At 43.5% G+C, this 27,721-nt stretch overlaps 1 protein-coding gene across 3 annotated transcripts in view; it reads right to left on the minus strand.

Annotated features, from left to right (window-relative positions):
* ddx42 (DEAD (Asp-Glu-Ala-Asp) box helicase 42) overlaps positions 1 to 27,721 on the minus strand; it is a 68,279-nt gene that overhangs the window by 16,258 nt on the left and 24,300 nt on the right. For all 3 annotated transcript variants that reach the window (XM_067969134.1, XM_067969132.1, XM_067969135.1), the window contains 8 exons: positions 26,914 to 27,033; positions 19,892 to 20,068; positions 18,267 to 18,395; positions 17,172 to 17,271; positions 16,223 to 16,270; positions 12,026 to 12,123; positions 9,751 to 10,027; positions 97 to 198 (listed from right to left, as the gene is read on the minus strand). In XM_067969134.1, the coding sequence (XP_067825235.1) occupies positions 97 to 198; positions 9,751 to 10,027; positions 12,026 to 12,123; positions 16,223 to 16,270; positions 17,172 to 17,271; positions 18,267 to 18,395; positions 19,892 to 20,068; positions 26,914 to 27,033 (1,051 nt within the window). The remainder of the gene's footprint in view (positions 1 to 96; positions 199 to 9,750; positions 10,028 to 12,025; positions 12,124 to 16,222; positions 16,271 to 17,171; positions 17,272 to 18,266; positions 18,396 to 19,891; positions 20,069 to 26,913; positions 27,034 to 27,721) is intronic.

Consider the following 27,721-nt stretch of genomic DNA (forward strand, 5'->3'; position numbering starts at 1 on the left):
TGTGACGATTCCAACACAATGTGAAAGAACGCTGGCTTGTGGAATTTTTATTCTTTTGCTGGACATTAAATTGCAGTGAGGTTAGCCCTCCCTTACCTGCTCTGCCGGTACGCCCGATCCTGTGAGTGTGTGTATCAATATCACGAGCCACATCATAGTTAATCACTGTCTTAATGGATGGAATATCCAAACCACGTGCTGTAATAAATGGAACAATGCGATTAGTCCAAGATCTGCAACAGCAGTTGGGAGTCATCGCTAACAGACAGCGTGTCCTGGGGCAGTTACAAACCTTTCTTTTCAAACCTTTTCTTTCCAGCCCCCCCCTCCCATTCTTTCAACACTTGTACTTCAATACAGTCTAAATCACTCGGATCAATAAATTGATTGTACCGTATAGCTCCATTTCATTAGATGGTAACTTTTATTCTCTCCCCCCCCCCCCCCCTTGCTGGCTTACAGTTTCACAGGCATTGATTCCCCTTCTGTATTTCACCTGCGTTACTATTCTTAATGTACAAAACCAGTGAGCGCCAACATTTTACTCCCTTGCAAGGGGATATCACAGCGCAGCCCGATCCAGTCCTCACTCGAGGTACATGCACTGATACCTCCCAGTAAGAGTCACAGGATGGCGATGTGACTTAGGAAGTAAATTGCTTCAAAGCGCAGTTTCATTTCTGTCAAATCTAACATGGGCACACATGATGAAGGCAAAATGGCCAGCAGATACACAGTAACAATTGTTCCTTAGGGTTTTAATGACACCAAAATAGGAATCACAGCTGATTCTTTAGAAGACTAAAGGAAGCTGCAAAAGGGATATGTAAAATGGGGGAATAGGCTAAAATGTGGCAGATGGAATTCAATGTCAGTAAGTGTGAGGTGATGCATTTGAAAGTTTCAAAAATAACAGGAGTAAATTATACTGTGAATGGGAGTAGGCTCGGTGCTGTGAAAGAGCAGAGGGATTCGGAGGGACAGGTTCATAGGACATTAAAGGTATCACCCCAGGTATATGAGGCTGTAAAAACAGACTATGTTTTAGATCAAGTAGTACAGAATATAAAAGCTAAGCAGTAATGATGAGGTGTTAATCGCACCAACTATTCAAGGCAGAAACAGATGTTCAGTCAGTAGCTCGTACCTCATTAACATGAACTTAAGTTAATTACACGACAATAACCCAACCAAGCAGTTCAGGTACAGCTAATCCAATTGGTTTTACAGCAAAATACTGTGGATGCTGGAATTTTGAAATAAAAACAGAAAATGCTGGAAAACATAGCAGTTCTGACGAAAGGTCACTGACCTGAAACGGTACCTCTGTTTCTCTCTCCACAGATGCTGCATAACCTGAGTTTCTTTTTCCAGCATTTTCTGTTTTCATTTCAGCTTTTTGATATAAAAGATTTTTATCTTTGGTATTTGTCATCTGATCCCCCGCCAAGCTTCAGTGGACATAAGAAATAGGAGCAGGAGTAGGCCATACGGCCCATTGAGACTGCTCCGCCGTTCAATCAGATCATGGCTGATCTTCAATCTCAATTCCACTTTCCTGCCCGATCCCCATATCCCTTGATTCCCCTAGAGTCCAAAAATCTATCAATCACAGTCTTGAATATATTCAATGACTCAGCATCCACAGCCCTCCAGGGTAGAGAATTCCAAAGATTCACAACTCTCTGCGGGAAAAAAATCCTCATCTCAGTCTTAAATGGCTGACCCCTTATCCTGAGACTATGCCCTCTAGTTCTAGACTCTGCAGCTAGGGGAAACAACCTGTCATCATGTACCTGGACAAGCCCCCTCAGAATCTTATATGTTTCAATGAGATCACATCTCACTCTTCTAAACTCGATGTGGAGATGCCGGTGATGGACTGGGGTGGACAAATGTAAGGAATCTTACAACACCAGGTTATAGTCCAACAAATTTATTTTAAAATCACAAGCTTTCGGAGATTATCTCCTTCGTCAGATGAATGAATGACGAAGGAGATAATCTCCGAAAGCTTGTGATTTTAAAATAAATTTGTTGGACTATAGAACATAAGAACATAAGAAATTGGAGCAGGAGTAGGCCAATCGGCCCCTCGAGCCTGCTCCGCCATTCAATAAGATCATGGCTGATCTGATCCCAACCACAAATCTAAAGAACACAAGAAGTCGGAGCAGGACCCGGCCACATAGCCCCTGGGCCCTCTCCGCCACCCACAGGGCATTGACCGATCCGAACTCAGCTTCATGTCCAATTTCCTGCCCGCTCCCCATAACCCCTAATTCCCTTTACTTCTAGGAAACTGTCTATTTCTGTTTTAAATTTATCTAATGATGTAGCTTCCACAGCTTCCTGGGGCAGCAAATTCCACAGACCTACTACCCTCTGAGTGAAGAAGTTTCTCCTCATCTCAGTTTTGAAAGAGCAGCCCCTTATTCTAAGATTATGCCCCCTAGTTCTAGTTTCACCTATCTTTGGGAACATCCTTACTGCATCCACCCGATCAAGACCCTTCACAATCTTATATGTTTCAATAAGATCGCCTCTCATTCTTCTGAACTCCAATGAGTAGAGTCCCAATCTACTCAACCTCTCCTCATATGTCCGCCCCCTCATCCCCGGGATTAACCGAGTGAACCTTCTTTGTACTGCCTCGAGAGCAAGTATGTCTTTTCTTAAGTATGGAGACCAAAACTGTATGCAGTATTCCAGGTGCGGTCTCACCAATACCTTATATAACTGCAGCAATACCTCCTTGTTTTTATATTCTATCCCCCTGGCAATAAAAGCCAACATTCCGTTGGCTTTCTTGATCACCTGCTGCACCTGCATACAAACTTTTTGATTTTCTTGCACTAGGACCCCCAGATCCCTTTGTACTGCAGTACTTTCCAGTCTCTCGCCATTAAGAAAATAACTTGCTCTCTGATTTTTCCTGCCAAAGTGCATAACCTCACATTTTCCAATATTATATTGCATCTGCCAAATCTCCGCCCACTCACCCAGCCTGTCTATATCCCCTTGTAGGTTTTTTATGTCCTCCTCACTCTCTACTTTCCCTCCCATCTTTGTATCATCTGCAAATGTTGATATGTTGCACTCGGTCCCCTCCTCCAAATCGTTAATATAGATTGTAAAGAGTTGGGGACCCAGCACCGACCCCTGTGGAACACCACTGGTTACTGGTTGCCAGTCCGAAAATGAACCATTTATCCCAACTCTCTGCTTCCTGTTTGATAACCAATCCTCCACCCATGCCAGAATATTACCCCCAATCCCGTGATTTTTTATCTTAAGTAATAATCTTTTATGTGGCACCTTGTCGAATGCCTTCTGGAAGTCTAAATACACTACGTCCACTGGTTCCCCTTTATCCACCCTATACGTTATATCCTCGAAGAACTCAAGCAAATTTGTCAGACATGACTTCCCCTTCATAAAGCCATGCTGACTTTGTCCTATTAAATTATGCTTATCTAAATGTTCCGTTACTGTCTCCTTAATAATAGACTCCAAAATTTTACCCACCACAGATGTTAAGCTAACTGGCCTATAATTTCCAGCCTTCTGCCTACTACCCTTTTTAAATAACGGTGTTACATTAGCAGTTTTCCAATCTGCCGGGACCTCTCCTGAGTCCAGGGAATTTTGGAAAACTATCACCAAAGCATCCACAATCCCTACTGCCACTTCCCTCAAGACCCTAGGATGGAAGCCATCAGGTCCAGGGGATTTATCCGCCTTGAGTCCCATTATTTTACTGAGTACCATCTCTTGAGTGATTTTAATCGTATTTAGCTCCTCCCCCCCGAGAGTCCCCTGTTTGTCCAGTGTTGGGATATTCTTAGTGTCCTCTACTGTAAAGACTGAAACAAAATATTTGTTCAGCATTTTTGCCATCTCCATGTTTCCCACCATTAATTTCCCGGTCTCATCCTCTAAGGGACCTATGTTTGCCTTAGCCACCCTTTTTCTTTTTATATAACTATAGAAACTCTTGCTATCTGTTTTTATATTTTTTGCTAATTTCTTTTCATAATCTAACTTCCCTTTCTTAATCAATCCTTTAGTTACTTTTTGCTGTCTTTTGAAGAATTCCCAATCTTCTATCCTCCCACTAAGTTTGGCTACCTTATATGTCCTTGTTTTTAGTCGGATACTATCCTTGATTTCTTTACTTAGCCACGGGTGGCTGTCATTTCTTTTACACCCTTTTTTCCTCAGTGGAATATATTTATTTTGAAAGTTGTAAAATAACTCCCTAAATGAACACCACTGCTCATGTACCGTCTTACCCTTTAATCTATTTTCCCAGTCCACTTTAATCAATTCCGCTCTCATACCATCATAGTCTCCTTTATTCAAGCTCAGTACGCTTGTTTGAGAATCAACCTTCTCACCCTCTAATTGGATATGGAATTCAACCATGTTGTGGTCGCTCGTTCCAAGGGGATCCTTAACTAGGACATTATTAATTAATCCTGACTCATTACACAGGACCAGGTCCAAGGTTGCCTGCCCCCTTGTAGGATCAGTTACATACTGCTCAAGAAATCCATCCCTGATGCACTCAATGAACTCGTCCTCAAGGCTGCTCTGCCCAATTTGATTTGTCCAGTTAATATGATAATTAAAATCCCCCATAATTATGGCTGTTCCCTTATTACATGCCCCGACTATCTCCTGATTAATACTTCTTCCAGCAGAGTTGCAACTATTAGGAGGCCTATATACTACGCCCACTAATGTTTTTTTTCCCTTATTATTCCTTATCTCCACCCAAACTGTTTCATTATCTTGATGCTTTGTCCCAATATCATTTCTCTGTATTACAGTGATTCCTTCCTTTATTAACATAGCCACCCCACCTCCCCTTCCTTCCTGCCTGTCCTTCCTGATTGTTAAATACCCTGGCATATTTAATTCCCAGTCGTTGTCACCCTGCAGCCATGTTTCTGTAATGGCCACAAGATCATACCCATACGTAGTTTTTTGTGCCGTTAACTCGTCCATTTTATTACGAATGCTACGTGCATTCAGATAAAGAACTTTCAAATCTGTTTTGTGACGCTTAGTTCCTGCTTTTTCCTTTTTTAACACTTTACCTATTACTCCATACCTTCTGTCCCTTCCTGTTACGCTTTCCTCTCTCTCCCTGCTCAGGTTCCCAACCCCCTGCCACTTTAGTTTAAACCCTCCCCAACAGCACTAGCAAACACTCCTCCTAGGACAGCAGTCCCGGCCCTGCCCAGGTGCAGACCATCCGGTTTGTACTGGTCCCACCTCCCCCAGAACCGTTTCCAGTGTCCCAGGAATTTGAATCCCTCCCCCTTGCACCATTCCTCTAGCCACGTATTCATTTGAAATATCCTCCTATTTCTACTCTGACTAGCACGTGGCACTGGCAGCAATCCTGAGATTACTACCTTTGAGGTCCTATTTTTTAATTTACCTCCTAACTCCCTATATTCTGCTTTTAGGACCTCATCCCCTTTTTTACCTATATCGTTGGTGCCTATGTGCACCACGACAGCTGGCTGTTCGCCCTCCCCCTCCAAAATGTTCTGTAGCCGCTCCGAGACATCCTTGATCCTTGCACCAGGGAGGCAACACACCATCCTGGAGTCTCGGTTGCGGTGTTGTAAGATTCCTTACAATTCTTCTAAACTCCAGAGAGAATAGACCCATTCTACTCAACCTCTCCTCATAGGATAACCCTCCCATCCCAGAAATTAATCTAGTGAACCTTCGTTGCACCGCCTCCAAGGCAAGTATATCCTTCCTTAGGTAAGGAGACCAAAGCTGTACTCGCTACTCCAGGTGAGGTCACACAAAAGCCCTGTACAATTGCAGCAAGACTTCCTTACTCTTGTACTCCAACTCCCTTGCAATAAAGGCCAACATACCATTTGCCTTCCTAATTGCTTGCTGTACCTGCATGCTAACTTTGTGTTTCTTGTACCAGGACACCCAAATCTCTCCGTACAGCAACATTTAATAGTTTCTATTCTTCCTATCAAAGTGAATAACCTCACATTTCCCCACATTATGCTCCATCTGCCACCTTCTTACCCACGCACTTAACCTGTCTATACCCCTTTGCAGACTCTGTCCTCTTCACAGCTTACTTCCCCACCTAGCTTTGTATAGTCAGCAAACCTGGATACATTACACTCAGTCCCTTCATCCAAATCATTAATATAGATTGTAAATAGCTGAGGTCCAACCAGCGATCCTTGCAGTACCCCACTAGTTACAGCCTGACAACCTGAAAATGACCCATTTATCCCTGCTCTCTGTTTTCTGTCCGTTAACCAATCCTCTATCCATAGTATGTTACCCCCAAACCCATGAGCCCTTATCTTGCGTAACAACCTTTTATGTGGCAACTTATTGAATGCCTTTTGAAAATCCAAATATACTACATCCACTGGTTCCCCTTAATCTACCCTGTTAGTTACATCCTCAAAAAACTAATACATGTGTCAAACACAATTTCCCTTTCATAAAACCATGCTGACTCTGCCTAATCATATTATGATGTTCTAAGTGCCCTGTTGCCACTTCCTTATAAAGGATTCCAGCATTTTCCCGACGACTGTTTTCTCTCTTCCTTTCTTGAATAGCGGTGTTACATTTGCTACCTTCCAATCCACTGGGACCGTTCTAGAATCTAGGGAATTTTGGAAGATCATAACCAATGCATCCACTATCTCTGCAGCCACCTCTTTTAGAACCCTCGGATGTAGGTCATCAGGTCCAGGGGATTTAATCGGCTTTTAGTCCCATTAGTTTCTCAAGTACTTTTTCTCTACTGATAATAATTACTTTAAGTTCCTCGCTCTCATTATCCCCTTGGTTCCTCATTATTTCTGGTATGTTTTTTGTATCTTCTACTGTGAAGACAGATACAAAATATTTGTTCAATGCATCTGCGATTTCCTGATTCCCCATTATAATTTCTCCTGTCTCAGCCTCTAAGGGACCAACGTTTACTTTTGCTACTCTCTTCCTTTTTACATACTTGTAGAAGCTCTTACAATCCATTTCTATATTTCTTGCTACTTTACTTTCATATTCTATTTTCTCCCTTTTTATCAATTTTTTGGTCGTCCTTTGCTGGTTTTTAAAACTCTCCCAATCCTCAGGCTTATTACTCTTCTTGGCAACATTATAAGCCTCTTTTGATCTAATACTATCCTTAACTTCTTTAGTTAGCCACAGATGGATCACTTTTCCCATGGAGTTTTTATTTCTCAATGGAATGTATATTTGTTGAGAATATTGAAATATTTCTTTAAATGTTTGTCATTGCTTTTCAACCATCGCACCCTTTAATTTAATTTCCCAATCTACCTTCGCCGACTCGCCCCTCATACCTATATAATTGGCTTTATTTAAGTTTAAGACTCTAGTTTCGGACTCAAGTACGTCACTCTCAAACTCAATGTGAAAATCTATCATATTATGATCACTCTTCCCCAGAGGATCCTTTACTGTAAGATTATTAATTAATCCTGTCTCGTTACACAATACAAGATCTAAAATTGCCTGTTGCCTGGTTGGTTCCATGATGTATTGCTCTAGGAAATCGTCTCAAATACATTCCATGAATTCGTCCTCCACATAGAATGGGCAAATCAAATTGGCAAAGGTAGTTTGAAGATTCAAGTCCCCCGTGATTACTGCATTACCTTTGTTACAAGCTCCTATTATTTTATGATTAATACTCTGTCCAATGGTATAGCTACTATTAGGGGGCCTATAAACTGCTCCTACCAGTGTTTTCTGCCCCTTAATTCTTATCTCCACCCAGACTGATTCCACTTCCTGATCCTCTGAGCCAAGGTCCTTTCTCACCACTGTCCTCATGTCATCCTTTATTATTAGGGCTACACCCACCCCCCACCCTTTTCCATTCTGCCTGTCTTTTCTAAATGTCATGTACCCTGGAATATTTAGTTCCCAATCTTGGTCACTTTGCAGCCATTACAGAGATATGGTTATCAGGTCAAACCCATTTATCTCTATTTATGCAATTAATTCATCTATCTTGTTACGAATGCTCCGTGCATTCAGATCAAGAGTCTTTAATTTTGACTTTTTACCAATTTTTCCTGCTTTGACCTTACTTGTTGATGCTCTATTATTGGTAAACTCTCTGTCCCTTCCTGCCACACTCTGCTGATCTTAACTCGAATCGCGACACTGCTCTGTTGCCTTGACTTTTCTCATTAGATTTCTAAATTTCCCCTCACCTGACCCCTCCCCACCCTTTTTAGTTTAAACCCCTATCCACAGCCCTAGTTATTCGATTTGCCAGGACACTGGTCCCAGCCCGGTTTAAGAGGAGCCCGTCCCAATGGAACAACTCCCTCTTTCCCCAGTACTGGTGCCAGTGCCCCATGAATCGAAACCCCTGTCCCCCACACCACTCTTTGAGCCACACATTTAACTCTCTGATCTGTTTGTCTCGATGCCAATTTGCACATGACTCAGGTAGTAATCCAGAGATTATTACTTTTGAGGTTCTGCTTATTAATTTAGACCCTAGCGCCTCAAACTGTCGCAGCAGAACCCCATTCCTAGTTCTACCTATGTTGTTGGTTCCTACGTGGACAACGACAACTGGATCCTCCCCCTCATGATCCAAGTTCTTTTCCAGCCATGAGATGTCCTTAACCCTGGCACCGGACAGACAACACAGCCTTCGGGACTCTGTCGCGGCTGCAGAGAACAGTGTCTATCCCCCTGACTATACTACCCCCTAACACTACCACATTCCTTTTTACTCCACCCACTTGAATGGCCCCCTGTACCAAGGTGCCATGGTCAGTTTGCCCATCCTCCCTGCAGACTTTGCTCTCATCCCTACCAGGTAGCAAGTACCTCGTACCTGTTGGAAAAGGTCAAGGGCTGAGGCTCCTCCATCACTAGATCCTTACCTGCCTGACTCGCAGTCACACCCTTCTGTCCCTGAACACTGAACGAATCTAAACCACTACCTAATCTAAGCGGTGTGACCGCCTCCTGGATCCAAATGTCCAGGTAACTCTCCTCCTCCCTGATGCATCGCAACGTCTGCAGATCGGACTCTAGCTCAACAACTCTGAGCTGAAGTTCCTCGAGCCGCAGACACTTACTGCAGATATGGTTGCCAGGGATAATGCTGCTCTCCACAAACTCCCACATGCTGCAGTGCAGCGTTCAAGTTCCTCCGCTGTTCTTACTCAGGCAATCATTGAGAGAGAAGAAACTTACAGCGAACAAGAAAATCAGAGCGTGCCTTTTCCATGCAAAGTACCGATGGCACTATGCACAGGTTCTCTTGAAGGAATTGGTTTTAACCATTTCAAGGTTTAATTAGTGTCAGAACTTTTTGATCCTGTAAACTGTCCAACGTGTATAGCGGGCAAATCGCGTTAGCTCCAACAGGCCCACTATAAGCGGTGGGGACTATAAATTAAAAACACAGGATATAATTAATGGCCTTTCCTCCTTCTGTACTTTGTGCCCTTCGTATGCAAAGTAATTGTTGCTTTGCAAGCCACTTATTTGCACTTCATTACTGATATTCAGGGATTCACTTATTAGTACAGTAAACGTACCAAAAAAGCCCAAGACTGCGGTGTGCATTTTGCACTCTCGCTTCTAAACAGCTGTGTACATACAGTGGGAAAAATGTAAAATCAGAGGTAGACTACACTCATGGCCATGACTAACCCCGTAATGGTACATAGGAACACTCACCTGCTACATCTGTAGCCACTAGAATAGGAATTGACTTTTTCTTGAAGTCAGAGATTACTTTGTTTCTTTCACTCTGATCCATATCGCCGTGCAACAGCCCAACAGTGTAACCCTCCTGGTTCAGATTGGCAGCCAGCTCGTCGCTGTTAGCTTTCTTGGTCACAAAGATGAGAACACTGCCTCTAGAAGTCAGCTCGACCAGCCTCCTCGTGAGCCAGTTCCACTTATCGGGACCGGCTACGAGAATCTCCACGATCTGAGTAATATCCTCGTTTGCCTAAAACAAAGGAAACTGTTAGTTGAGGGTGAGCGTTGTTAAAATACGCTGTCAGCAGCCTAATAGCGTTAATGTTAGAGTGCTGGCACTCCCAGAGTGGGAATCCCAGGCATCACTAAACTTAGAATAAAAAGATGGAGACATTTGGAAAAACACTAGTTTGGGGGAAGGTTAGGAAAGACAACAAGAGGTGGAAACTGGTAGGTTATTATCCGAAAGGCCCTGGTCATCCCTGAATTTCCCCGATTGTTGTGGAATTTTCCCAAATATCCCACATCCTGACCTGATTCACCTCTGTATCCGATTGAAGGTGATACTAGTACCAAATGCTCATACACAGGAGCGTTCTGCTCCAATTCAAGCCTAACTTATTGCAAAATGGACCACACATGAACACAAATAGATCACTGAAATGCCACTGGATGTAGCACTTTGCATTAAGCTTGGTAGAAAAATGCCCACTGTCAGCATGCCCCTGAAATGAGAACATAAGAACTTAAGAAACAGGAATAGGCCATACGGCCCCTCGAGCCTGCTCCGCCATTCAATCAGATCATGGCTGATCTTCAACCTCAACTCCACTTTCCCTCCCGATTCCCATATCCCTCGATTCCCCTAGAATCCAAAAATCTATCCATCTCAGCCTTGAATATACTCAATGATTCAGCATTCACAGACCTCTGGGGTAGGAGAATTCCAAAGATTCACAACCCTCTGAGTGAAGGAATTCCTCTTCATCTCAGTCTTAAATGGCCGACTCCTTATTCTGCGACTACACCCCCTAGTTCTAGACTCTCCAGCCAGGGGAAACAACCTCTCAGCATCTACTCTGTCAAGCCCGCTCAGAATCTCATGTTTCAATGAGATCACCTCTCATTCTTCTAAACTCCAGAGACTATAAGCCCATTCTACTCAACCTCTCCTCATAGGACAACCCTCTCATCCCAGGAATTAATCTAGCGAAGCTTCGTTGCACCACCTCTAAGGCAAATATATCCTTCCTTAGATAAGGAGACCAAAACTGTACGCAGTACTCCAGGTGAGGTCTCATCACAGCCTTGTACAACTGTAGTAAAACTTCCTTACTCTTGTACGCCAACCCCCTTGCAATAAACACCAACATGCCATTTGTCTTCCTAATTGCCTGCATACTAACTTTTTATGTTTCTTGTACCAGGACACCCAAGTCTCTGAACACCAACATTTAATAGTTTCTCACCATTTAAGAAATATTCTGCTTTTCTATTCTTCCTACCAAAGTGAATAACCTCACATTTCCCCACATTATACTCCATCTGCCACCTTCTTGCCCACTCACTTAACCTGTCTATATCCCTTTGCAGACTCTTCTTGTCCTCCTCACAGCTTTGTGTCGTCAGCAAACTTGGATACATTACACTCGGCCCCTTTGTCCGAGTGAGGGTTTGAATGTTGGGATTGGGTTACACTGCAAAACTATCCATGTTCCACAGTCACATCAATAGAGAACTGGGCATCTGCAGCAAGTCTGTGCAGTGAGGACTATAACTGGTTAAATTTTAAAAAAAGAGGCTACACACAGCATAGTTAGAGTGAGCATTAAAACTTTTGGGACTGTAGTAATACTATGCATTAAATAGGAGTGCAGGAGCACACTAATAAAAATCCCCAGGAAAAATAAGTTTACATAATTTCCTTTCGAAACACAAGGTAATAACATTAAAGTTGTTGAGGATGTTACTGAAGGGCTATGTCTGCTTTGAAGCACAGCCACAGGGATGATGTACTCTGATCTTCCTTTGCTTCCCGGGAAGAAGCAGCTATCTTCGCCTGATGCCTTCCCCATGGCAGTACAGCTGAGCCTAGGAACTCAGCTAGCCGAAGATGCCATCATGCAAACTCATGCACTACTCGTCGCCCACCCTTTGCATTCTTGTAATTAGAGCTGGGAAGGACCCAAACTTTACCACGTTTAATATATAAAAGCAAGCCCTGTGCCACAGTAAGGTGACCCGTTACCTCTCCTATGTCTCCCTGTACAACTCGGATAGGGTCAGTGAGGATGTCTCGAGCCAGTCTCTCAATCTTCTTCCGGAAAGTAGCACTGAATAGCAGAGCTATAACACAATCAAAGAATCCATATTTAAGAGAATACCAGCAACCGGCAATGCTTCACTCAAACCACACAGTCTGGATGTGAAATCTGCTGCAGATTACTGAACCGTCTCCGCCATTCATTTTAATCTTTAGTATAAGAGTGTTGGGTTATGAGGAAGGGTCAGAAAAACAAATTCTCTAAGGTCACCTCCTTTCAAAGCTAGAGATAAATGAGATACTACGTTGAGTAGAAAAGGGTAATTCTGAACACTATTTGAAGTTAAACCACAACTGCAGGACAAAGACACAGCCACAAACTGATGAAAGGTAAGTTCATGACTGATGTGCAGAGAGTGATCAGTACCTTGAATGGTCTCTGCGTGGGGTACTGAAGAGAAATACTCGAGTCATTCAAGGGGCAGTAGGACGCTATGATGGGGGCGACTGTGGGTTTCTATGGAAGGGTGAGCCAAACAGCCTCCCTCATCTGTACGTATTTTTGTAATGGCAGGACCTAGTGGACTGATCAGCTCGTCATTAATTCAGATCTTCATTGGCTTTTTAAGTTTCATATGTACAGTAAAATTATAACATTATAGTTTAGTACATCTAGCCCTTTGATATTGAAAACACAACCTTCTGTTCTCAAACATCACCCTCACGCCCACCTCTGCTGCGTGTGCACTAAGTCCTATCTGGGTGTTGAGGTTGCTGGATGCAGCATCTCAGGATCAATTTTTAAATTCATTCTCGGAATGTGGACATTACTGGCAAGATCATCATTTACCGCCCATCCCCCAAACCGCCCATCCCCCAAGGTGCTGTTGGGCCTCCTTCTTGAACCGCTACAAGCAATTTTGCTAGAACTGAGGGGCTTGCTGGGTCACTTCAGAGGGCAGTGAAGAATCAACCACGTTGGTGTGGGACTGAACTCACGTTTGGGTGAGTTCTGAACCTCTGCTGCAAATAGTTTTAATTTATCTTAATCCTTTTCTGGAGTTTTCCAGCTGGTGTTTAAACACAGTTCATCACCTGCCGTTACTAGCCACACTACAGTCGCTGCATTCTGCTGTGTGACCCTGTGCAATGTGACATTTTACGTCACGCTGCTTCATGATTATAACTGGACCAGCTGTGAGGACTCAATATCTAACCCCTCCACCACCGGCGCACTGTGTCTGCAGTGTGTATACTGTCCAGCTTTCACTGCAGCAACTCGCCAAGGTTACTTCGAAAGCACTGCCTTTCCCTGCAACTTCTACCACTGAGAAGGGCAAGAGTAGCAATGTCATGGGAACACCATCACCTTCAAATCACATCCCATCCTGACCTGGGCATGTATCATTATCTCTTCATCGTTGCTGGATTAGCATCCTGGAATTCCCTACTAAAACCATTATGGGAGCACCAAAATAAGGACTGAAGCCATTCAAGGAGAAGGCCCACCAATATCACCTTCTCAGGTCTCGGGATGGGCAATAAATGCCGGCCTTTGCCAGTGTTGCCCACGTCTGAAGAACAAATATTAAAAAGAAGTAACACAGCTGTATAGCCTGGCAACACACTGGAACATAGGAATTGCTAGACGGAAAAAGACCAAGGTCCATTTAGTTCGCCTTCTATCATCCTGGTAGTCTCATGGTACAATGATAACGGAGCTGTTGACTAATCATAGCAATCAATCTCTATTAATCAGTCTACAACAGACCCAGACATGAGGCAAGGAAAACCCCCAGTAGTGGAGAGCTTTGGGAAGCAAAGAGTAGACAAGGGTAATGCAGTAGATGTAACCTTTGCAACTTTGAAAGTAGATAAATCGACAAGGCCCAAATGAAATGTATCTCAGGCTATTAAGAGAAGTAAGGGAGGAAATAGCGGAGTTTCTGGCCATCATTTCCCAATCCTCCCTGGCTACAGGCGTGGTGCCAGAGGACCGAAGGACTGCTAACGTTGTTCAGTTGTTTAAAAAGGGAGAAAGAGATAGACCGAGTAATTACAGGCCAGTCAGTCTAACCTCAGTGGTGGGAAAATTATTGGAATCAATTCTGAGGGACAGCATAAACCGTCACTTAGAAAGGCATGGGTTAATCAAGGACAGTCAACATGGATTTGTTAAGGGAAGGTCGTGCCTGACTAACTTGATTGAATTTTTTGAGGAGGTAACAAGGAGGGTCGATGAGGGTAGTGCATTTGATGTAGCCCACATGGATTTTAGCAAGGCTTTTGACAAGGTCCCACATGGCAGACTGATCAAAAAAGTAAAAGCCCATGGGATCCAAGGGAGAGTGGCAAGTTGGATCCAAAATTGGCTCTGTGGCAGGAAGCAAAGGGTAATGGTCGACGGGTGTTTTTGTGACTGGAAGGCTGTTTTGCAGGGCTCAGTACTTGCTTTTTGCGGTATATATCAATGATTTAGACTTAAGTATAGGGGCACGATTAAGAAGTTTGCAGATGATACCAAAATTGGCAGTATGGTTGATAGTGAGGAGGAAAGTTGTAGACTGATGGAAGATATCAATGGACTTGTCAGGTGGGCAGAAAAGTGGCAAATGGAATTCAATCTGGAGAAGTGTGAGGTAATGCACTTGGGGAGGTCAAACAAGGCAAGGGAATAAACAATAAATGGGAGGATACTGAGAGGTGTAGAGGAACAAAGGGACCTTGGAGTGCATGTCCACAGATCCCTGAAGGTAGCAGGATAGGTAGATAAGGCATACGGGATACTTTCCTTTATTAGCCGAGGCATAGAATAGTTGTTCACAATTTACATAAACGATTTGGACTCAGGAATCATAAGTACAAGTTCAAAATTTGCGGATGACACCAAATTTTATGTGCGAGTGGAAAGGTGTAGTTATTACCGAGGAAGACTGTGACAAAATACAAGATGACATTAATAAACTTTCAGAATTTAATGCATGTAAATGGCAAATGAATTTTAATCTAGGTAAGTGTGAAGTGGTACATTTTGGTTGGAAGAATAAGGAGGCCACATATACCATGGTAAGTAAGAGTCTAAATGGGGTAGAGAAGGAAAGGGATCTAGGGGTACAGATTCACAAGTCATTAAAAAGTAGCAACATAGGTTAACAAAACCAAAAACAATTACAAACTAAGCACTCGGGTTCATTTCCAGAGGAATAGAATTGAAAGCTGAGAAGTTATGTTAAACTGATATAGAACCTTGATTAGACCACAATAGAGTACTGTACACAGTTCTGGTCCATCTTACAAAAAGGATAGAGGGGATATGGAGAAGGTGCAAAAAAGATTTATATGGGTGATATCAAAACTTAGAGGTTACAACGATCAGGAAAGACTGAATAGGCTGGGGCTCTTTGCTCTAGAAAAGAGATGGCTGAGTGATGACCTAATTTAAAATTAAAAGTCTTTAAAATTATGAAGGGGTTTGACAGGGCAGATGTGGAGAAGATATTTCTACTTGTGGGGGAGTTCAAAATTAGGGTTCATAAATATAAGATAGTCACTAATAAATCCAATAAAGAATTCAGGAGATACTTCTTTACCCAGAGAGTGGTGAGAATGTGGAACTTGCTACCACAAGGAGTAGTTGAGGTGACTAGTTGATGCATTTATGGGGAATCTAGAGAAGTACATAAGGGAGAAGGGAATAGAAGGATATGCTCTTAGGGTTCGATGAAGGATGGGAGTAAGCTTGTGTGGCGCATAAACGCCAGCAGAGACCCAGTTTGGCCGAATGAACTGTTCCTGTGCTTTAAATGCTATATAATAGCTCCAGTCACCTGTTCCTCCAAAGCATACTACACTTGCCTCAAATTACTCATATACTGTATCCCAAAATGTTATTTTCTGAAAGAAATCTAATTTGCAATTAGAATGAATCAATACTAACTGCTTCCATTGACTCCCTTGGGTGCCCGTTCCATAGATTGACTACTCGCTCATTCAAATATTGTTTCCAGAGATTAATTTTGAATTTACCCCTCTTCCCATAAAAGAGCTGAAAGAAACTATTTCATGGCTCTGGATACATAATTACCCTCCTCTCTTCAGTACAATGACTGTTCGAAACATTAACCAGTGTGAGTTCAATAAAAGTTTATGAAACAAGGAATACAATAAAACATCAACACTTACTCTGTCTGTCTGGACGGACATGATTAGCCAGTGATCGGACCTGATACTCTGCAAAAGTTAAAGAAATCACCATTGAAGATACTACACCGTGACATGTACTCATCACAGTGCCGTCACTCAATACTCCAGTAACAGTCTGTGTATATGACACTTTTGTATAATGTCCACTTAAGATGAAAGCACCCAACACAAATGTACATTTTATTGTTGCTACTAAGACTTGTCTGGAGCGAACGTGCATAGCACCAGGGTGACGTACTAGTATGTGTGGGTCCGTCACTGGTGGAGGAAGCAGGAGGAGAAATTTGGGCAGATGAATTAAGAATATAACACAAGTGTATTGGCTTAACATGAAAGCATATTGCAAGCATTTAGATCAAAGTATTCCACAGGACAATGGCACCAACATGCTAAATTAGTCTAGTCAACCAATACACAATCAACAGTTTTAGTGTTAACACGTTGATCTCACTGCCTCTACGTACCAATGTAAGGAGTCTTACAATACCAGGTTAAAGTCCAGCAGTTTTGTTTGAAATCACAAGCTTTCGGACGAAGAAGGAAGCCTCCAAAAGCTTGTGATTTCAAATAAAACTGTTGGACTATAACCTGGTATTGTAAGACTCCTTACATTGGTACGTAGAGGCAGTGAGATCAACATGTTAACACTAAAACTGTTGATTGTGTATTGGTTGACTAGACTAATTTAGCATGTTGGTGCCATTGTCCTGTGGAATACTTTGATCTAAATGCTTGCAATATGCTTTCATGTTAAGCCAATACACTTGTGTTATATTCTTAATTCATCTGCCCAAATTTCTCCTCCTGCTTCCTCCACCAGTGACGGACCCACACATACTAGTACGTCACCCTGGTGCTATGCACGCAAGACTTCTTACATTTGTTCACCCCAGTCCATCACCGGCATCTCCACATCATGTCTACGTACCAAAACCCATATCAAACATTCTGTCAGCTTCATCAAACACCAAGTAGGTGACTCTCTGGAGATTGGTGGCTTTCTTTTTCACGTGATCTATCAACCGACCCTGGGGGGAAAGGGGAATAAAGTAAGAAATGGGCAGCCTGAATGTTACATACAACAGGTTGTTATGGACTCCAAGCACTTATATTCACCATTCAAAGAAAATTTTACATTCAGCAAAAGCAAGTGGAATCTCTGCCAAATGTTTAATGGCAATTTCTATCTCTGGAATGTTAATATAGTTGGGATTTCAAATAGCAAAATATAGCAAACTTTAAAAAGCTATTTTATAATTAATTGTATACGACTGACATTCAAACAGATTAAAAAAATGTCTTGAATACCTTCTGAACAACCCCAGCACGTAAACACTTGACAGACACCACGATGTGGAAGGAAAATAGTCAAAAGAACTCTCAATTCAGTACAGAAAGACAGTCAGTGTGGTTACTTACTCAATGTGGGACAACAAAAGTGTAGTTTGAAAATCTAGTTTTTAAGACTAACTTTAAAAAAGAGAAAATTAATATTGTTTTGCATAAATAAAAGATCTGAATAGCTGACCCTCAGTGACTAGATATACTGCCTTATTAATGAAACATTTGCCAGTCCAGCTCGGTGGAAGCACTCTTGTCTGAGTCAGGAGGTTGTGTAGTCATTCCCACGGCACTATTCGAAGAAGTTCTCCCGATGTCCTGGCCAACATTTATCCCTCAACCAACATCACTAAAGCAGATCATCTGGACATTTACCTCAATGCTGTTTGTGGGACCTTGCTGTGCACAAATTTGCTGCTGATTGTCTACAATACATCACTGACTACATTTCAAAAGTACTTCACTGATTATGAAGCATTTTGGGATGTCAAGAAAGGTGCTATAGAAATAAATGCAAGTTCTTTCTAGTCCCAAAAGCTAGCAGACATTTTTCAAATGGCTGCACTGTACAACTGCATGAATTTTAATAGTAGCAGCAGTTCTAATATTTACCCCTTTGATCTGCTACTATGGAAAACATTGTTAGTAAGTCACTTCTGGTTCTCCATTTTTTAATACTGACCGGTGTGCACACGACGATCTCTGCCCCTTCTTGTAGAGCCTTTGCCTGTTCCCACATGCTGCCTCCACCATACACAGCCACTGACCTCAGGTTGTAGGCTTTTCCAAACTTCCGACACTCGGAATGAATCTGTATATCAAAGGAAATAAGCTAATTTAATGGCAATACACAGAGACCTGCAGTGATTATATCATGAAAATAGTGTGTACTAGTGATGAGGTACTGGGGAATGGCTGTGACAATAACTGCCCTTCTTTACATTACCAATGAGAGCAGTCTGAGGTCTGACACAGTACAGAAAGCAAAACAGACCGAAGAGGAAGGCTTCATGTTGGGACCAATTCAGATTCAGTACAATGTAAACAGACCACGAATGTGCCACTGGATTAACCCACATGGATAATTAAATCAACATCTACGTCACTTTACCACTAGTCACGACAGGGGAGCAGCGCAAAGGATCATCCCCACCAATGCGAGCTCGGTAAGCCCCTGATGGCTCAGTGTGCCAATCTGCTCTATAGGTGTGTGCTGATAGAGACCAGCTCTATGCTGAGTTAGCCAATCTCAGCAAGTGGGGCTACAGCAACTGGCTTCAGTGTTAAATGTTGAGATAGCCAGGTAATTAGTTACACCTCCTGATCACTCTCCGGTGAACCCTGCTGTACAGGTGATTGTGAGGCAAAGACAGGGTCAACCTCAGTGGTGAGGCCCCATGATTGAGCAGCCAATACATCCAAGCCCAGCTGTGAAGAATGGCCATTAGGCAGGTGCTGACAGGGACTGTACTCCTCCAATGAGCTGTCACCTTCAGGAGAAGAGAAAAAAGGGAGACAACGGAAGAAAAGAAAATAAGACACTGCAAACTCAACGGCATTTCTCATGGAACGTCAGCGACTGTTTTAACCATTACCTTGCATGTTGATTGACGCAGTCTCTAACAGTCCGGCTGCCCCAACTTTCCTTTCATTGCAGTTAATTCCATACGCAAAGGAGCATGTGCAACAACCACCATTTAGACTCCCCAAATCAATCAGCCAAGGAACAGATTCATCACAAAAACTGTCCCCATGTAACTTGTTTCCCAGCCCTGGAAGAATTGGGGGTAGATTTTTTTTGCACCTTGTGTACACGTTAATCTAAATAAATGTTCCCTTCTTAAAATTCATGCAGCATATCTGCTACTAAATAATAAATAAAGTGTGTACAGATTTACTGGGACAGCTAGCATCTGAGGAGAGAATAGACCTTCATCAGAATGGATGCTAACTTGCCTGTCCTCTCCACAGATGTGACAGACCTGCTGGGTTCTTCCAGCATTTTCTGTTTTTGTTTTAGATTTCCAGTATTCACAAGGTTTGCTTTTTACTGGGAGTGATCGTTTCCTTCAGGAATTCTGCTGCAGATTCGTATATAGGAGGGAATAATTTTTTTTTTTATTAACACCCCGGTCTTAACATTCAAAAGCAGAACTTTAAAGTCTAAGCAGCAAACATTTATTCAAATAAAATATCTTAAAATTTAACTTTGAGAAGCCGCAGGCTCCAAAGGCACCATCATTTGTTCGGTTTCTAATCAGCCTGCGGGTCCCAGCTTCTTTCTTGGATTACTATCTTTGGCCGTACCTGCTGACAGAGTTCTCTGGTTGGGCAGACGATCACACCAATAGGTCCATCCCCAGGTTCCAGCTCCTTCTGGTCCATGATGTGAACTAACATTGGCCAGATAAAGGCTGCGGTTTTACCACTCCCAGTTTTGGCGATCCCGATCATGTCTCTGCCACTCAGTGCAATGGCGACACCCTGCATTTGAACAAACATACACCATGACCACTGTGCTGTTAGTCTTTTGATAACAATCTCACTTTACAGCAACTCAAGCAATTCAGGGCTTTATATATTTTTGTGTTTATCCGGGTGCTGGGAAATGGAACGCTTTCTATATCAGGCATGAAGTGTTGGCATCAAGCACTCCCTGGCCAGGTAAAACATAGTTAGACGCAGAGCAAAGTTTCCTCTACTCTTGTCAACAATATGCCTCAATCCAAACTTAAACGTGCACTTACTGCACTACTTCCGACACCAGCCACCCTGTGGCCTCAGTGAGACCGCTCACTTAGTTCCAATTAGTGCCAAAATTAGAAGCAGCTTTTTAGCTGAGTTTATCTTACTGGGCCTATTTTGATGGACCAATAAGGACAGTGGGGCAAATGCCCCTTTTAGGGTGCCACTAATACAAGAAGGAAACATACAGTCCAATCAAACTAGAAGCAGCTCAACATAAGCAAAAAAAGTCCAACCAAAAGCAAAGGGAACCTTCCCAACTAAATAATGTTATCAGTGTTTACTATACTCTAAACCAAGGAAAGATCAGAAGGCTTAAAATGATAGTAAAGAAATGTTTCTGAACAAAATACTGGACTGACCCAAATGCTAAGAGGCCCGATATTAGGAGGGAGACAGGTTGGCAGCCGGCGGGGGGGGGGGTCGACTGGGCGCGTGAGTAACGCGCCCAGTGAAATCGGTGGGTTTGGCACGTGATCGTAAGTAAATTGAAGCCACTTACCTTCGCTTCCGGGTTTCGCGCTGGAAAGCTGCGCAGCGGGCGGTCTGCGCACCCGCAACATAGGCTGTCAGCTGGAGGAGCCCTATTTAAAGGGGCAGTCCTCTACTGACTGATGCTGCAGAAAATAGGCAAAATTACAGCATGGAGCAGCCTAGGGGAAAGGCTGTTCCCTGGTTTCATGATACCTCACTCCAGGTCTTACTGGATGGGGTGAGGAGGAGGAGGAGGGAGATCTTCCACCTGGCGGACGGGAGGAAGTGGCCTGCCTCTGCCACCACGAAGGCCTGGCTCGAGGTGGCAGCACCACCAACATATCACGCACCCGCATACAGTGCAGGAGGCGCTTCAATGACCTAACCAGGTCAGCCGAAGTGAGTACTCTTACTTATTCCCCTACACTCCATCTGCCACATCACCGCCCCCACCCCATATCTCCTTCTGCACTGCCAACACTACTCTATCACATCACTCCTCACATCCACTGAGCCCTCATCCTCATCTTACCTGCACTTCCTCACCTCGCCAGTACTCATCCCGCCACTACCACTCAACCCAATCCTCATACAATCTCATGGCTCTGTCTCATACTCACCCTCTCATGCATCTCTTTCACGGTCAGCCTCACCCAACCTGCTACTACCTGTGCTGCAGCCACAGGGCATGCATCACATATGTGCAGTAGGAAGCGTAAGGCAAACGTGTCGTGAGCATGAAGCGGATGCACAAGGGTGTTTGAGGGTTTGTCATGGTTTTTAAACTTATATTTGATTTCTGGTCAACTCACATTACATATTATATTGTCACCACTACTGCCATGTCTTGGCCGTTCTTGACTGGCTCGTGCAATAAGGCCCTTTCATGAGGTTCTCCATGAACACCCTTGATGCCACCCATTGGGTCACCCTACAGTGGGTGTATGTGTAGTTGCACGACTACTTTGAGCAGGTGCCTGTTGCGCAGCACTGTGTTGTGGAGCTCCACTTGGCGGAGGTGGACGGCGTGCCTGGCGAGGCTGGTGATGTGGCTCATCCTCCAATGGAGTGATGAATGCAGTTATGGAACCACCCCCCACCACCTCATCCTGACGGTGTGAGTGTGAGGGGGTCCGCAAAGTAGGTAAATGTGTTTGGATAGCAGAGTTTAGGGTATGATGTAATAATTTTGAGTGTGGACGCAACGGTGTGGCAGGCAAAACTCTATCTGAGGTGACAGAGTGCCCTGCTGCAATGAATGAGGTATTCCCCCCAACGGTCAAGGAATCCTCTGCATTTCCCAATGGCTGCTGACAAACAGGGAGTGTTTCCCACAACATGGGAAACACGCTGAGAAGAGTCCAAAATCACATCCCTGCTAAAAATCTCTTCCCATTGAGGTCGGTCAACAACCTCAAGTACCTCCCTAACTAAAAACTGTCATCCTGCCGGCTTTAATTGCCGGTGGGAGTCCCGCATGCGGGGGCTGCGCGCGCACCGATTCGCGTCATTGGGGAACCCAGAAGTGGGCGGATTGGAGCCTGGCTCAGGACCCACTCCAGGATTCCCCAATTTTACGAACCCCCCCCCGCCACGAACGCATCTGCTCGGCCATCCCAAAATTGACCCCAAGGAACCTCCATGGGGAAGGGGAGGAAGAGAACCTGTTACTATGGAAAAATAGCCAAGGGATGGTAGAGGAGGTTACAGTTAATTAGCATCTTGGAACCAGCAGTCACAATACAGTTGAGTTTAAAGCCAAGCTCACAATAAAAAAGGAGGGATTTCAATTTTTTGGAGTTGGATTTTAAGGTGATGGGAAAGGAACAGAGAGGGATGGACAGGAACTTATTGCTGGAAGGGAGGAACAGAGGAAGGGAACAGAGGAAGGGAACAAGGGATGTGATGTGGCAGTTATGTGAAACCTACCTCAAGTATAAATCTATAGGTAAAGCAGAGGATAGAAACGGATATGAAAATAGGTAAAGGAAGTTAAATGAAAGCAAAAGCTAAAATAGAAAATGAGATTATAAAGCAGTGTCAAAAGATTTTTAAAATATTTCTATAAATAAATATACAAAGCAAACAGGTAATCAAGGAACAGTTGAACTCCTGAATGATCTCAAGAGTGATGAGATACTGAGTGTGAAAGGGATGGAAGATATCTGAAAGATTTCATTGTTTCCATGTTGACGAAGGAAACCATGGGCTGTTTTCCCAAGAGGTAGAATATCCAGGGCAACACAAGGAAATACTTAAAAGGTTAGAAATTACAAACAGACTATAGACAGGCCAAGGTACTAAAATGGGAGAAGGCACTCCGGCTGGGTGGACTGCACACTTAAGGATATGGCTAAGGAAATCAGTCACATCCTGGTAGCTGTATTGGAGGATCACTGCAAATAGAAATGTTGCCTGAAGATTGAAGGGGAAATGTGATGCCAGTTCATAAGGAGAGGTATAAAGATAGTCTGGAAACGACAGGCTGGTGAGACCTGATGGAGGTGGTTTTTTTCTCCTCCTCTCCTTGCTGTTTAGTTCCTGATTTCCACAACTTCAAACCCACAAACATGGCATCCAGAAGAAGCCATGAAAGTTTAGCTGACTTGGTTACTGACAGCAAAGGGACACGCTGGCAGAAAGGTGCTCTCTCCCTGACTTTTGGGGGATTCAGAGCAATGACAACATTCGAGCTGTGGGCTACTGTGGAGTTACACATGCGGAAGGCATGGTAGGAGAAGTCATTGGGAACGTCTAACTCAAGAGGACACTGAGGACCTCCCCTCTGACCAAGCCAGATTCCCATGCAAACTCCTCACGAAGATAGGCCAACCCTGGAGCGCCACTTAAACTCCACTTTTAAACTGCACTCTCTCTGATGGCTGGGAGGGGAGAACAAAAGGGAAGTTCTCTGATAGGGTGGAGGACACGAGTGATTAAATGACAAAAAGGGATGATGGTGCAAGGCAAGGAGGGTGGGAATGGGACAAGTTAAGAAACAAAAGATTGATCAGTAGTAGCTGTAAATAGCGACAGCAGAACCATTACCAGCACCGCTGTCCGAAAAAATGGGAGCAGTGGTTATGATCTGAAGTTATTGAAATCAGTGTTGGGTTCGGAAGGTTGTAAAGTGCTTTGATAAATAATAGTATTTTGGGTTTTTTTTAAAAATAGGGGCATAGGATACAAGAGTAAAGAAGTAATGATACATTTATACAAAACACTGATTAGAGTATTGTTGACAATGCCTCCCAACAGGAAATCCTAGGGTCATAAGCTTCCTCCAGTCAGGACGTCGACTGGATCATATGGGGTGGAGGAGATTCCATCAAGCTAACTCAGTGGGCAGCACTCTCACCTCTGAGTCAGAAGGTTGTGGATTCAAGCTCCACTCCAGAGACTTGAGTACATAATCTAGACTGGCACTTTAGAGCTGTACTGAGGAAGTGCTGCACCAGAGGTGCTGTCTTTTGGATGAGACTTTAAACCAAGCCGGCCCTCTTAGGTGGATGTAAAAGATCCCATGGCACTATTTCGAAGGGCAGGGGAGTTCTCCTGGTGTTCTGGCCAATTTTTATCCTTCAAGCAACAGAAGAAATTTGGTCATTTGTGTCATTGCTGTTTGTGGGATTTTGTTGTGTGCAAATTGGCTGCCGAGTTTCCTACTTTACAACAGTCACTACACTTCAAAAATACTTCATTGGCTGTAAAGCGCTTTGGAATGTCCTGTCATGAAAGGCGCCATAGAAATGCAAGTCCTTTTCTTTCTTTATACATTCCAACAGAATCAGGAAATGAAAAGGAGGAGGAGGAGGGGCCTAAAGATCCTCAGGAAGTTGGGGTGGCAAACAGATTGCCTGAGCAAGCCGCCCCGCTTCCCTGGGTGCTTGGCACCCCAACTCTAGGAAGCAGCAGCTTCAGGGACCCATGGTGCTGGCTGGCATCGATAAAGCTCCCAGATTATACATGGTGAATTGAAACCACTAATCGTCCAGAGTGCTCCTAATGCCTTGGACAGAGTGAAGCATCACTGGTGCTACATAGTACCAGTGGGTGCTTCCAGTTAAAATTTCACCGGAGCTGATTGGTAAGTTGAAGTGGAGCTCATGAACAGATGGCATTAGTCAGCCTCAATGAGGATCAATGGAGTCCAAGCAGGAGTGTAGGACTAGACGCTGACTGGCACCGATTGGTAGAGTCCATACAGTCATCAACGAGGTCAATCTGAATGAGGCTGCTAAGATGTAATGTCATCCTGGAGAGCAGACCAGGAGAACACGAGTTGTATGGTGGGATTCCGTCAATGAACTTGGTTTGAGCTTAATGTTTAGCAAAGTTTTTCTTTTAAACAGCTTGATGGAATAAGAAAATTAGGTATTGTTGGCCAGGGGCTGCAAAAAAACTACTGAGTTTATTCCGAATTGCTAACACTCAGGCAAAAGTAACTTTTGAACTGAAGTGACCTGGAGTTCAGTCACTGGTCTGGTCTGGGCTGGCCCGGTTTGAATTAGCTACGCTTCTAAGAGACAAAGGAGATGTGATGAGACTCCAGTCCTTATTTAGAAAAGGAGTAATGAGGTGATGCTACCTAACCCCTTGGAACAGAGCCAATCAGGGGATGACACCGACCACTCGAGCAAATCTAAGCCAACAGGAGAAAGACAACACCACTTGAAGAGTTAAGACTTGGGAATAAGAATGAAGAATTGCAGGCTTGGTGCCAGAGTGTGCGAGACTCCGGAGACTAACCATCGCGGAAGTGGAAGACCCTACGTCAGGGACGTGGAGACGACGGCAAGAGAGAGAGAACGGAACGCCTGGCCAGCGTCAGCTCTCCTTTCTGGGTAATATAATATCCTTTCTATTCTGTGACCACTCAGGGAGTGTCAGAGAAACCTAGTGGGTGTGCGTTTAAATCCTAGTTTGGGTATAAAACTATATAACCTGCTGTAAACTGCATGCCTATATCTAACCAGACGTATAAGCTATATGTACATGATCTAACAACGTCAATAAAGCGAATTGAGAATTAAGAGAGAATTGACTCGTCTCCTCTTTGTACTAAGCCAATAACTGTAACTGGTGACCTCCGGTCAACAGTATTGACATCACTATACTATTAACATGAAATAGTGATTTATTTATTTTGTTAAAGTGCAAATGATATATCAATAAGCAGAATTAACTAAAAGCCAGTCAAATGTTCTTGGTTCTCAGGAAAATCTCTTAGCCACACCAAGACCCAGCAAGGTGAAATCTTCAGCCCCTGCATCCAAAGTCCATGCTTTTCCCAAAGCTGCTCCAACTAGGTCATAGAATCATAGACGTTTACAACATGGAAACAGGCCCTTCGGCCCAACATGTCCATGTCGCACAGTTTATACCACTAAGCTAGTCCCAATTGCCTGCACTTGGCCCATATCCCTCTATACCCATCTTACCCATGTAACTGTCCAAATGCTTTTTAAAAGACAAAATTGTACCCGCCTCTACTACTGCCTCTGGCAGCTCGTTCCAGACACTCACCACCCTTTGAGTGAAAAAATTGCCCCTCTGGACCCTTTTGTATCTCTTCCCTCTCACCTTAAATCTATGCCCCCTCGTTATCGACTCCCCTACCTTTGGGAAAAGATTTTTACTGTCTACCTTATCTATGCCCCTCATTATTTTATAGACTTCTGTAAGATCACCCCTAAACCTCCTACTCTCCAGGGAAAAAAGTCTCAGTCTATCCAACCTCTCCCTATAAGTCAAACCATCAAGTCCCGGTAGCATCCTAGTAAATCTTTTCTGCACTCTTTCTAGTTTAATAATATCCTTTCTATAATAGGGTGACCAGAACTGTACACAGTATTCCAAGTGTGGCCTTACTAATGTCTTGTACAACTTCAACAAGACATCCCAATGGTCACGCAATGCTTGTATCTCATCAACCCACCTGATGCTTCACTTCATTTTTGTCCTTAAGGTCTCCGAGACCTGATTAATAAGATAAATGTAACTACCAATATGAAAATGGAAATGAGAGCAGTCTATAGTATTTGTAAGCTGAGATATTTCTGCAGTCCTGCACGGAAGGAGGATGATGTGCGTGAAAAGCCCACCCTTACCTGGCACTGTATCGGTGTTGGCTGTGTGTATTCCGATTTTCGGATCTGGTGCATTAGCTGCTCATCAAAGCCGAAGTGAGCAAAGCTGCTGCAAGGTTTGGGAGGGTCAGCACCGGAGACCTGCGGAGGGAGACGCCCCATTCATTATTTTAAACGCTGCTCAAAATTACCTTCTATTGTAAACAAATTAATGTAAACTATATTAAAGCAAATAAAACTTTTCTTTAAATCTTGTTGACTTTTCCCTCATTTAGATTTTTGTGATCACGTTACATTTACATAAGCTGTAACAATTGTACACCCAAAAATTGAAATAGCAATTACAGCAAAAAAAGACAAACAACATTCAATGCAATTAATTAGCATTGTAAAGGTATTACTGCAAACAGGACCCTACACAGAGCGACATAGGCCAGACCTGAGTTATACAGGCAGAGCCATCATCTCTCTGCTAACAATATTAATTACGTTTTAAAAGATTCAAACATGGGTTCCACACTGTGGTGCAGTTATACTGCAGCGAGTGCGAAGCCTGAACACACCTGATGGTGGTCTCTCGCACCGTGTCCAAATACATCTCAGGTGACTTTACACCTGAATTAGGTGACAGCCAAAACCACTTCATATCAACATAAACTGAACAGCACTGTGCTGACAGGGTCTGCTAATCAGGATTGAGAGCTCTCGTTAAATTGGAAAGTGCTTCTGAAACAGAAAAATCAAACCACACAGAGTGCTCACTTCCCTTTCCACACTGGACCATTTCCATAATGTGCTCTATTTATTCTCTCTTCTACTACACTGGTGC

This window comes from Heptranchias perlo, chromosome 30 (assembly GCF_035084215.1).
Source record: "Heptranchias perlo isolate sHepPer1 chromosome 30, sHepPer1.hap1, whole genome shotgun sequence".
Classification (NCBI taxonomy): domain Eukaryota; kingdom Metazoa; phylum Chordata; class Chondrichthyes; order Hexanchiformes; family Hexanchidae; genus Heptranchias; species Heptranchias perlo.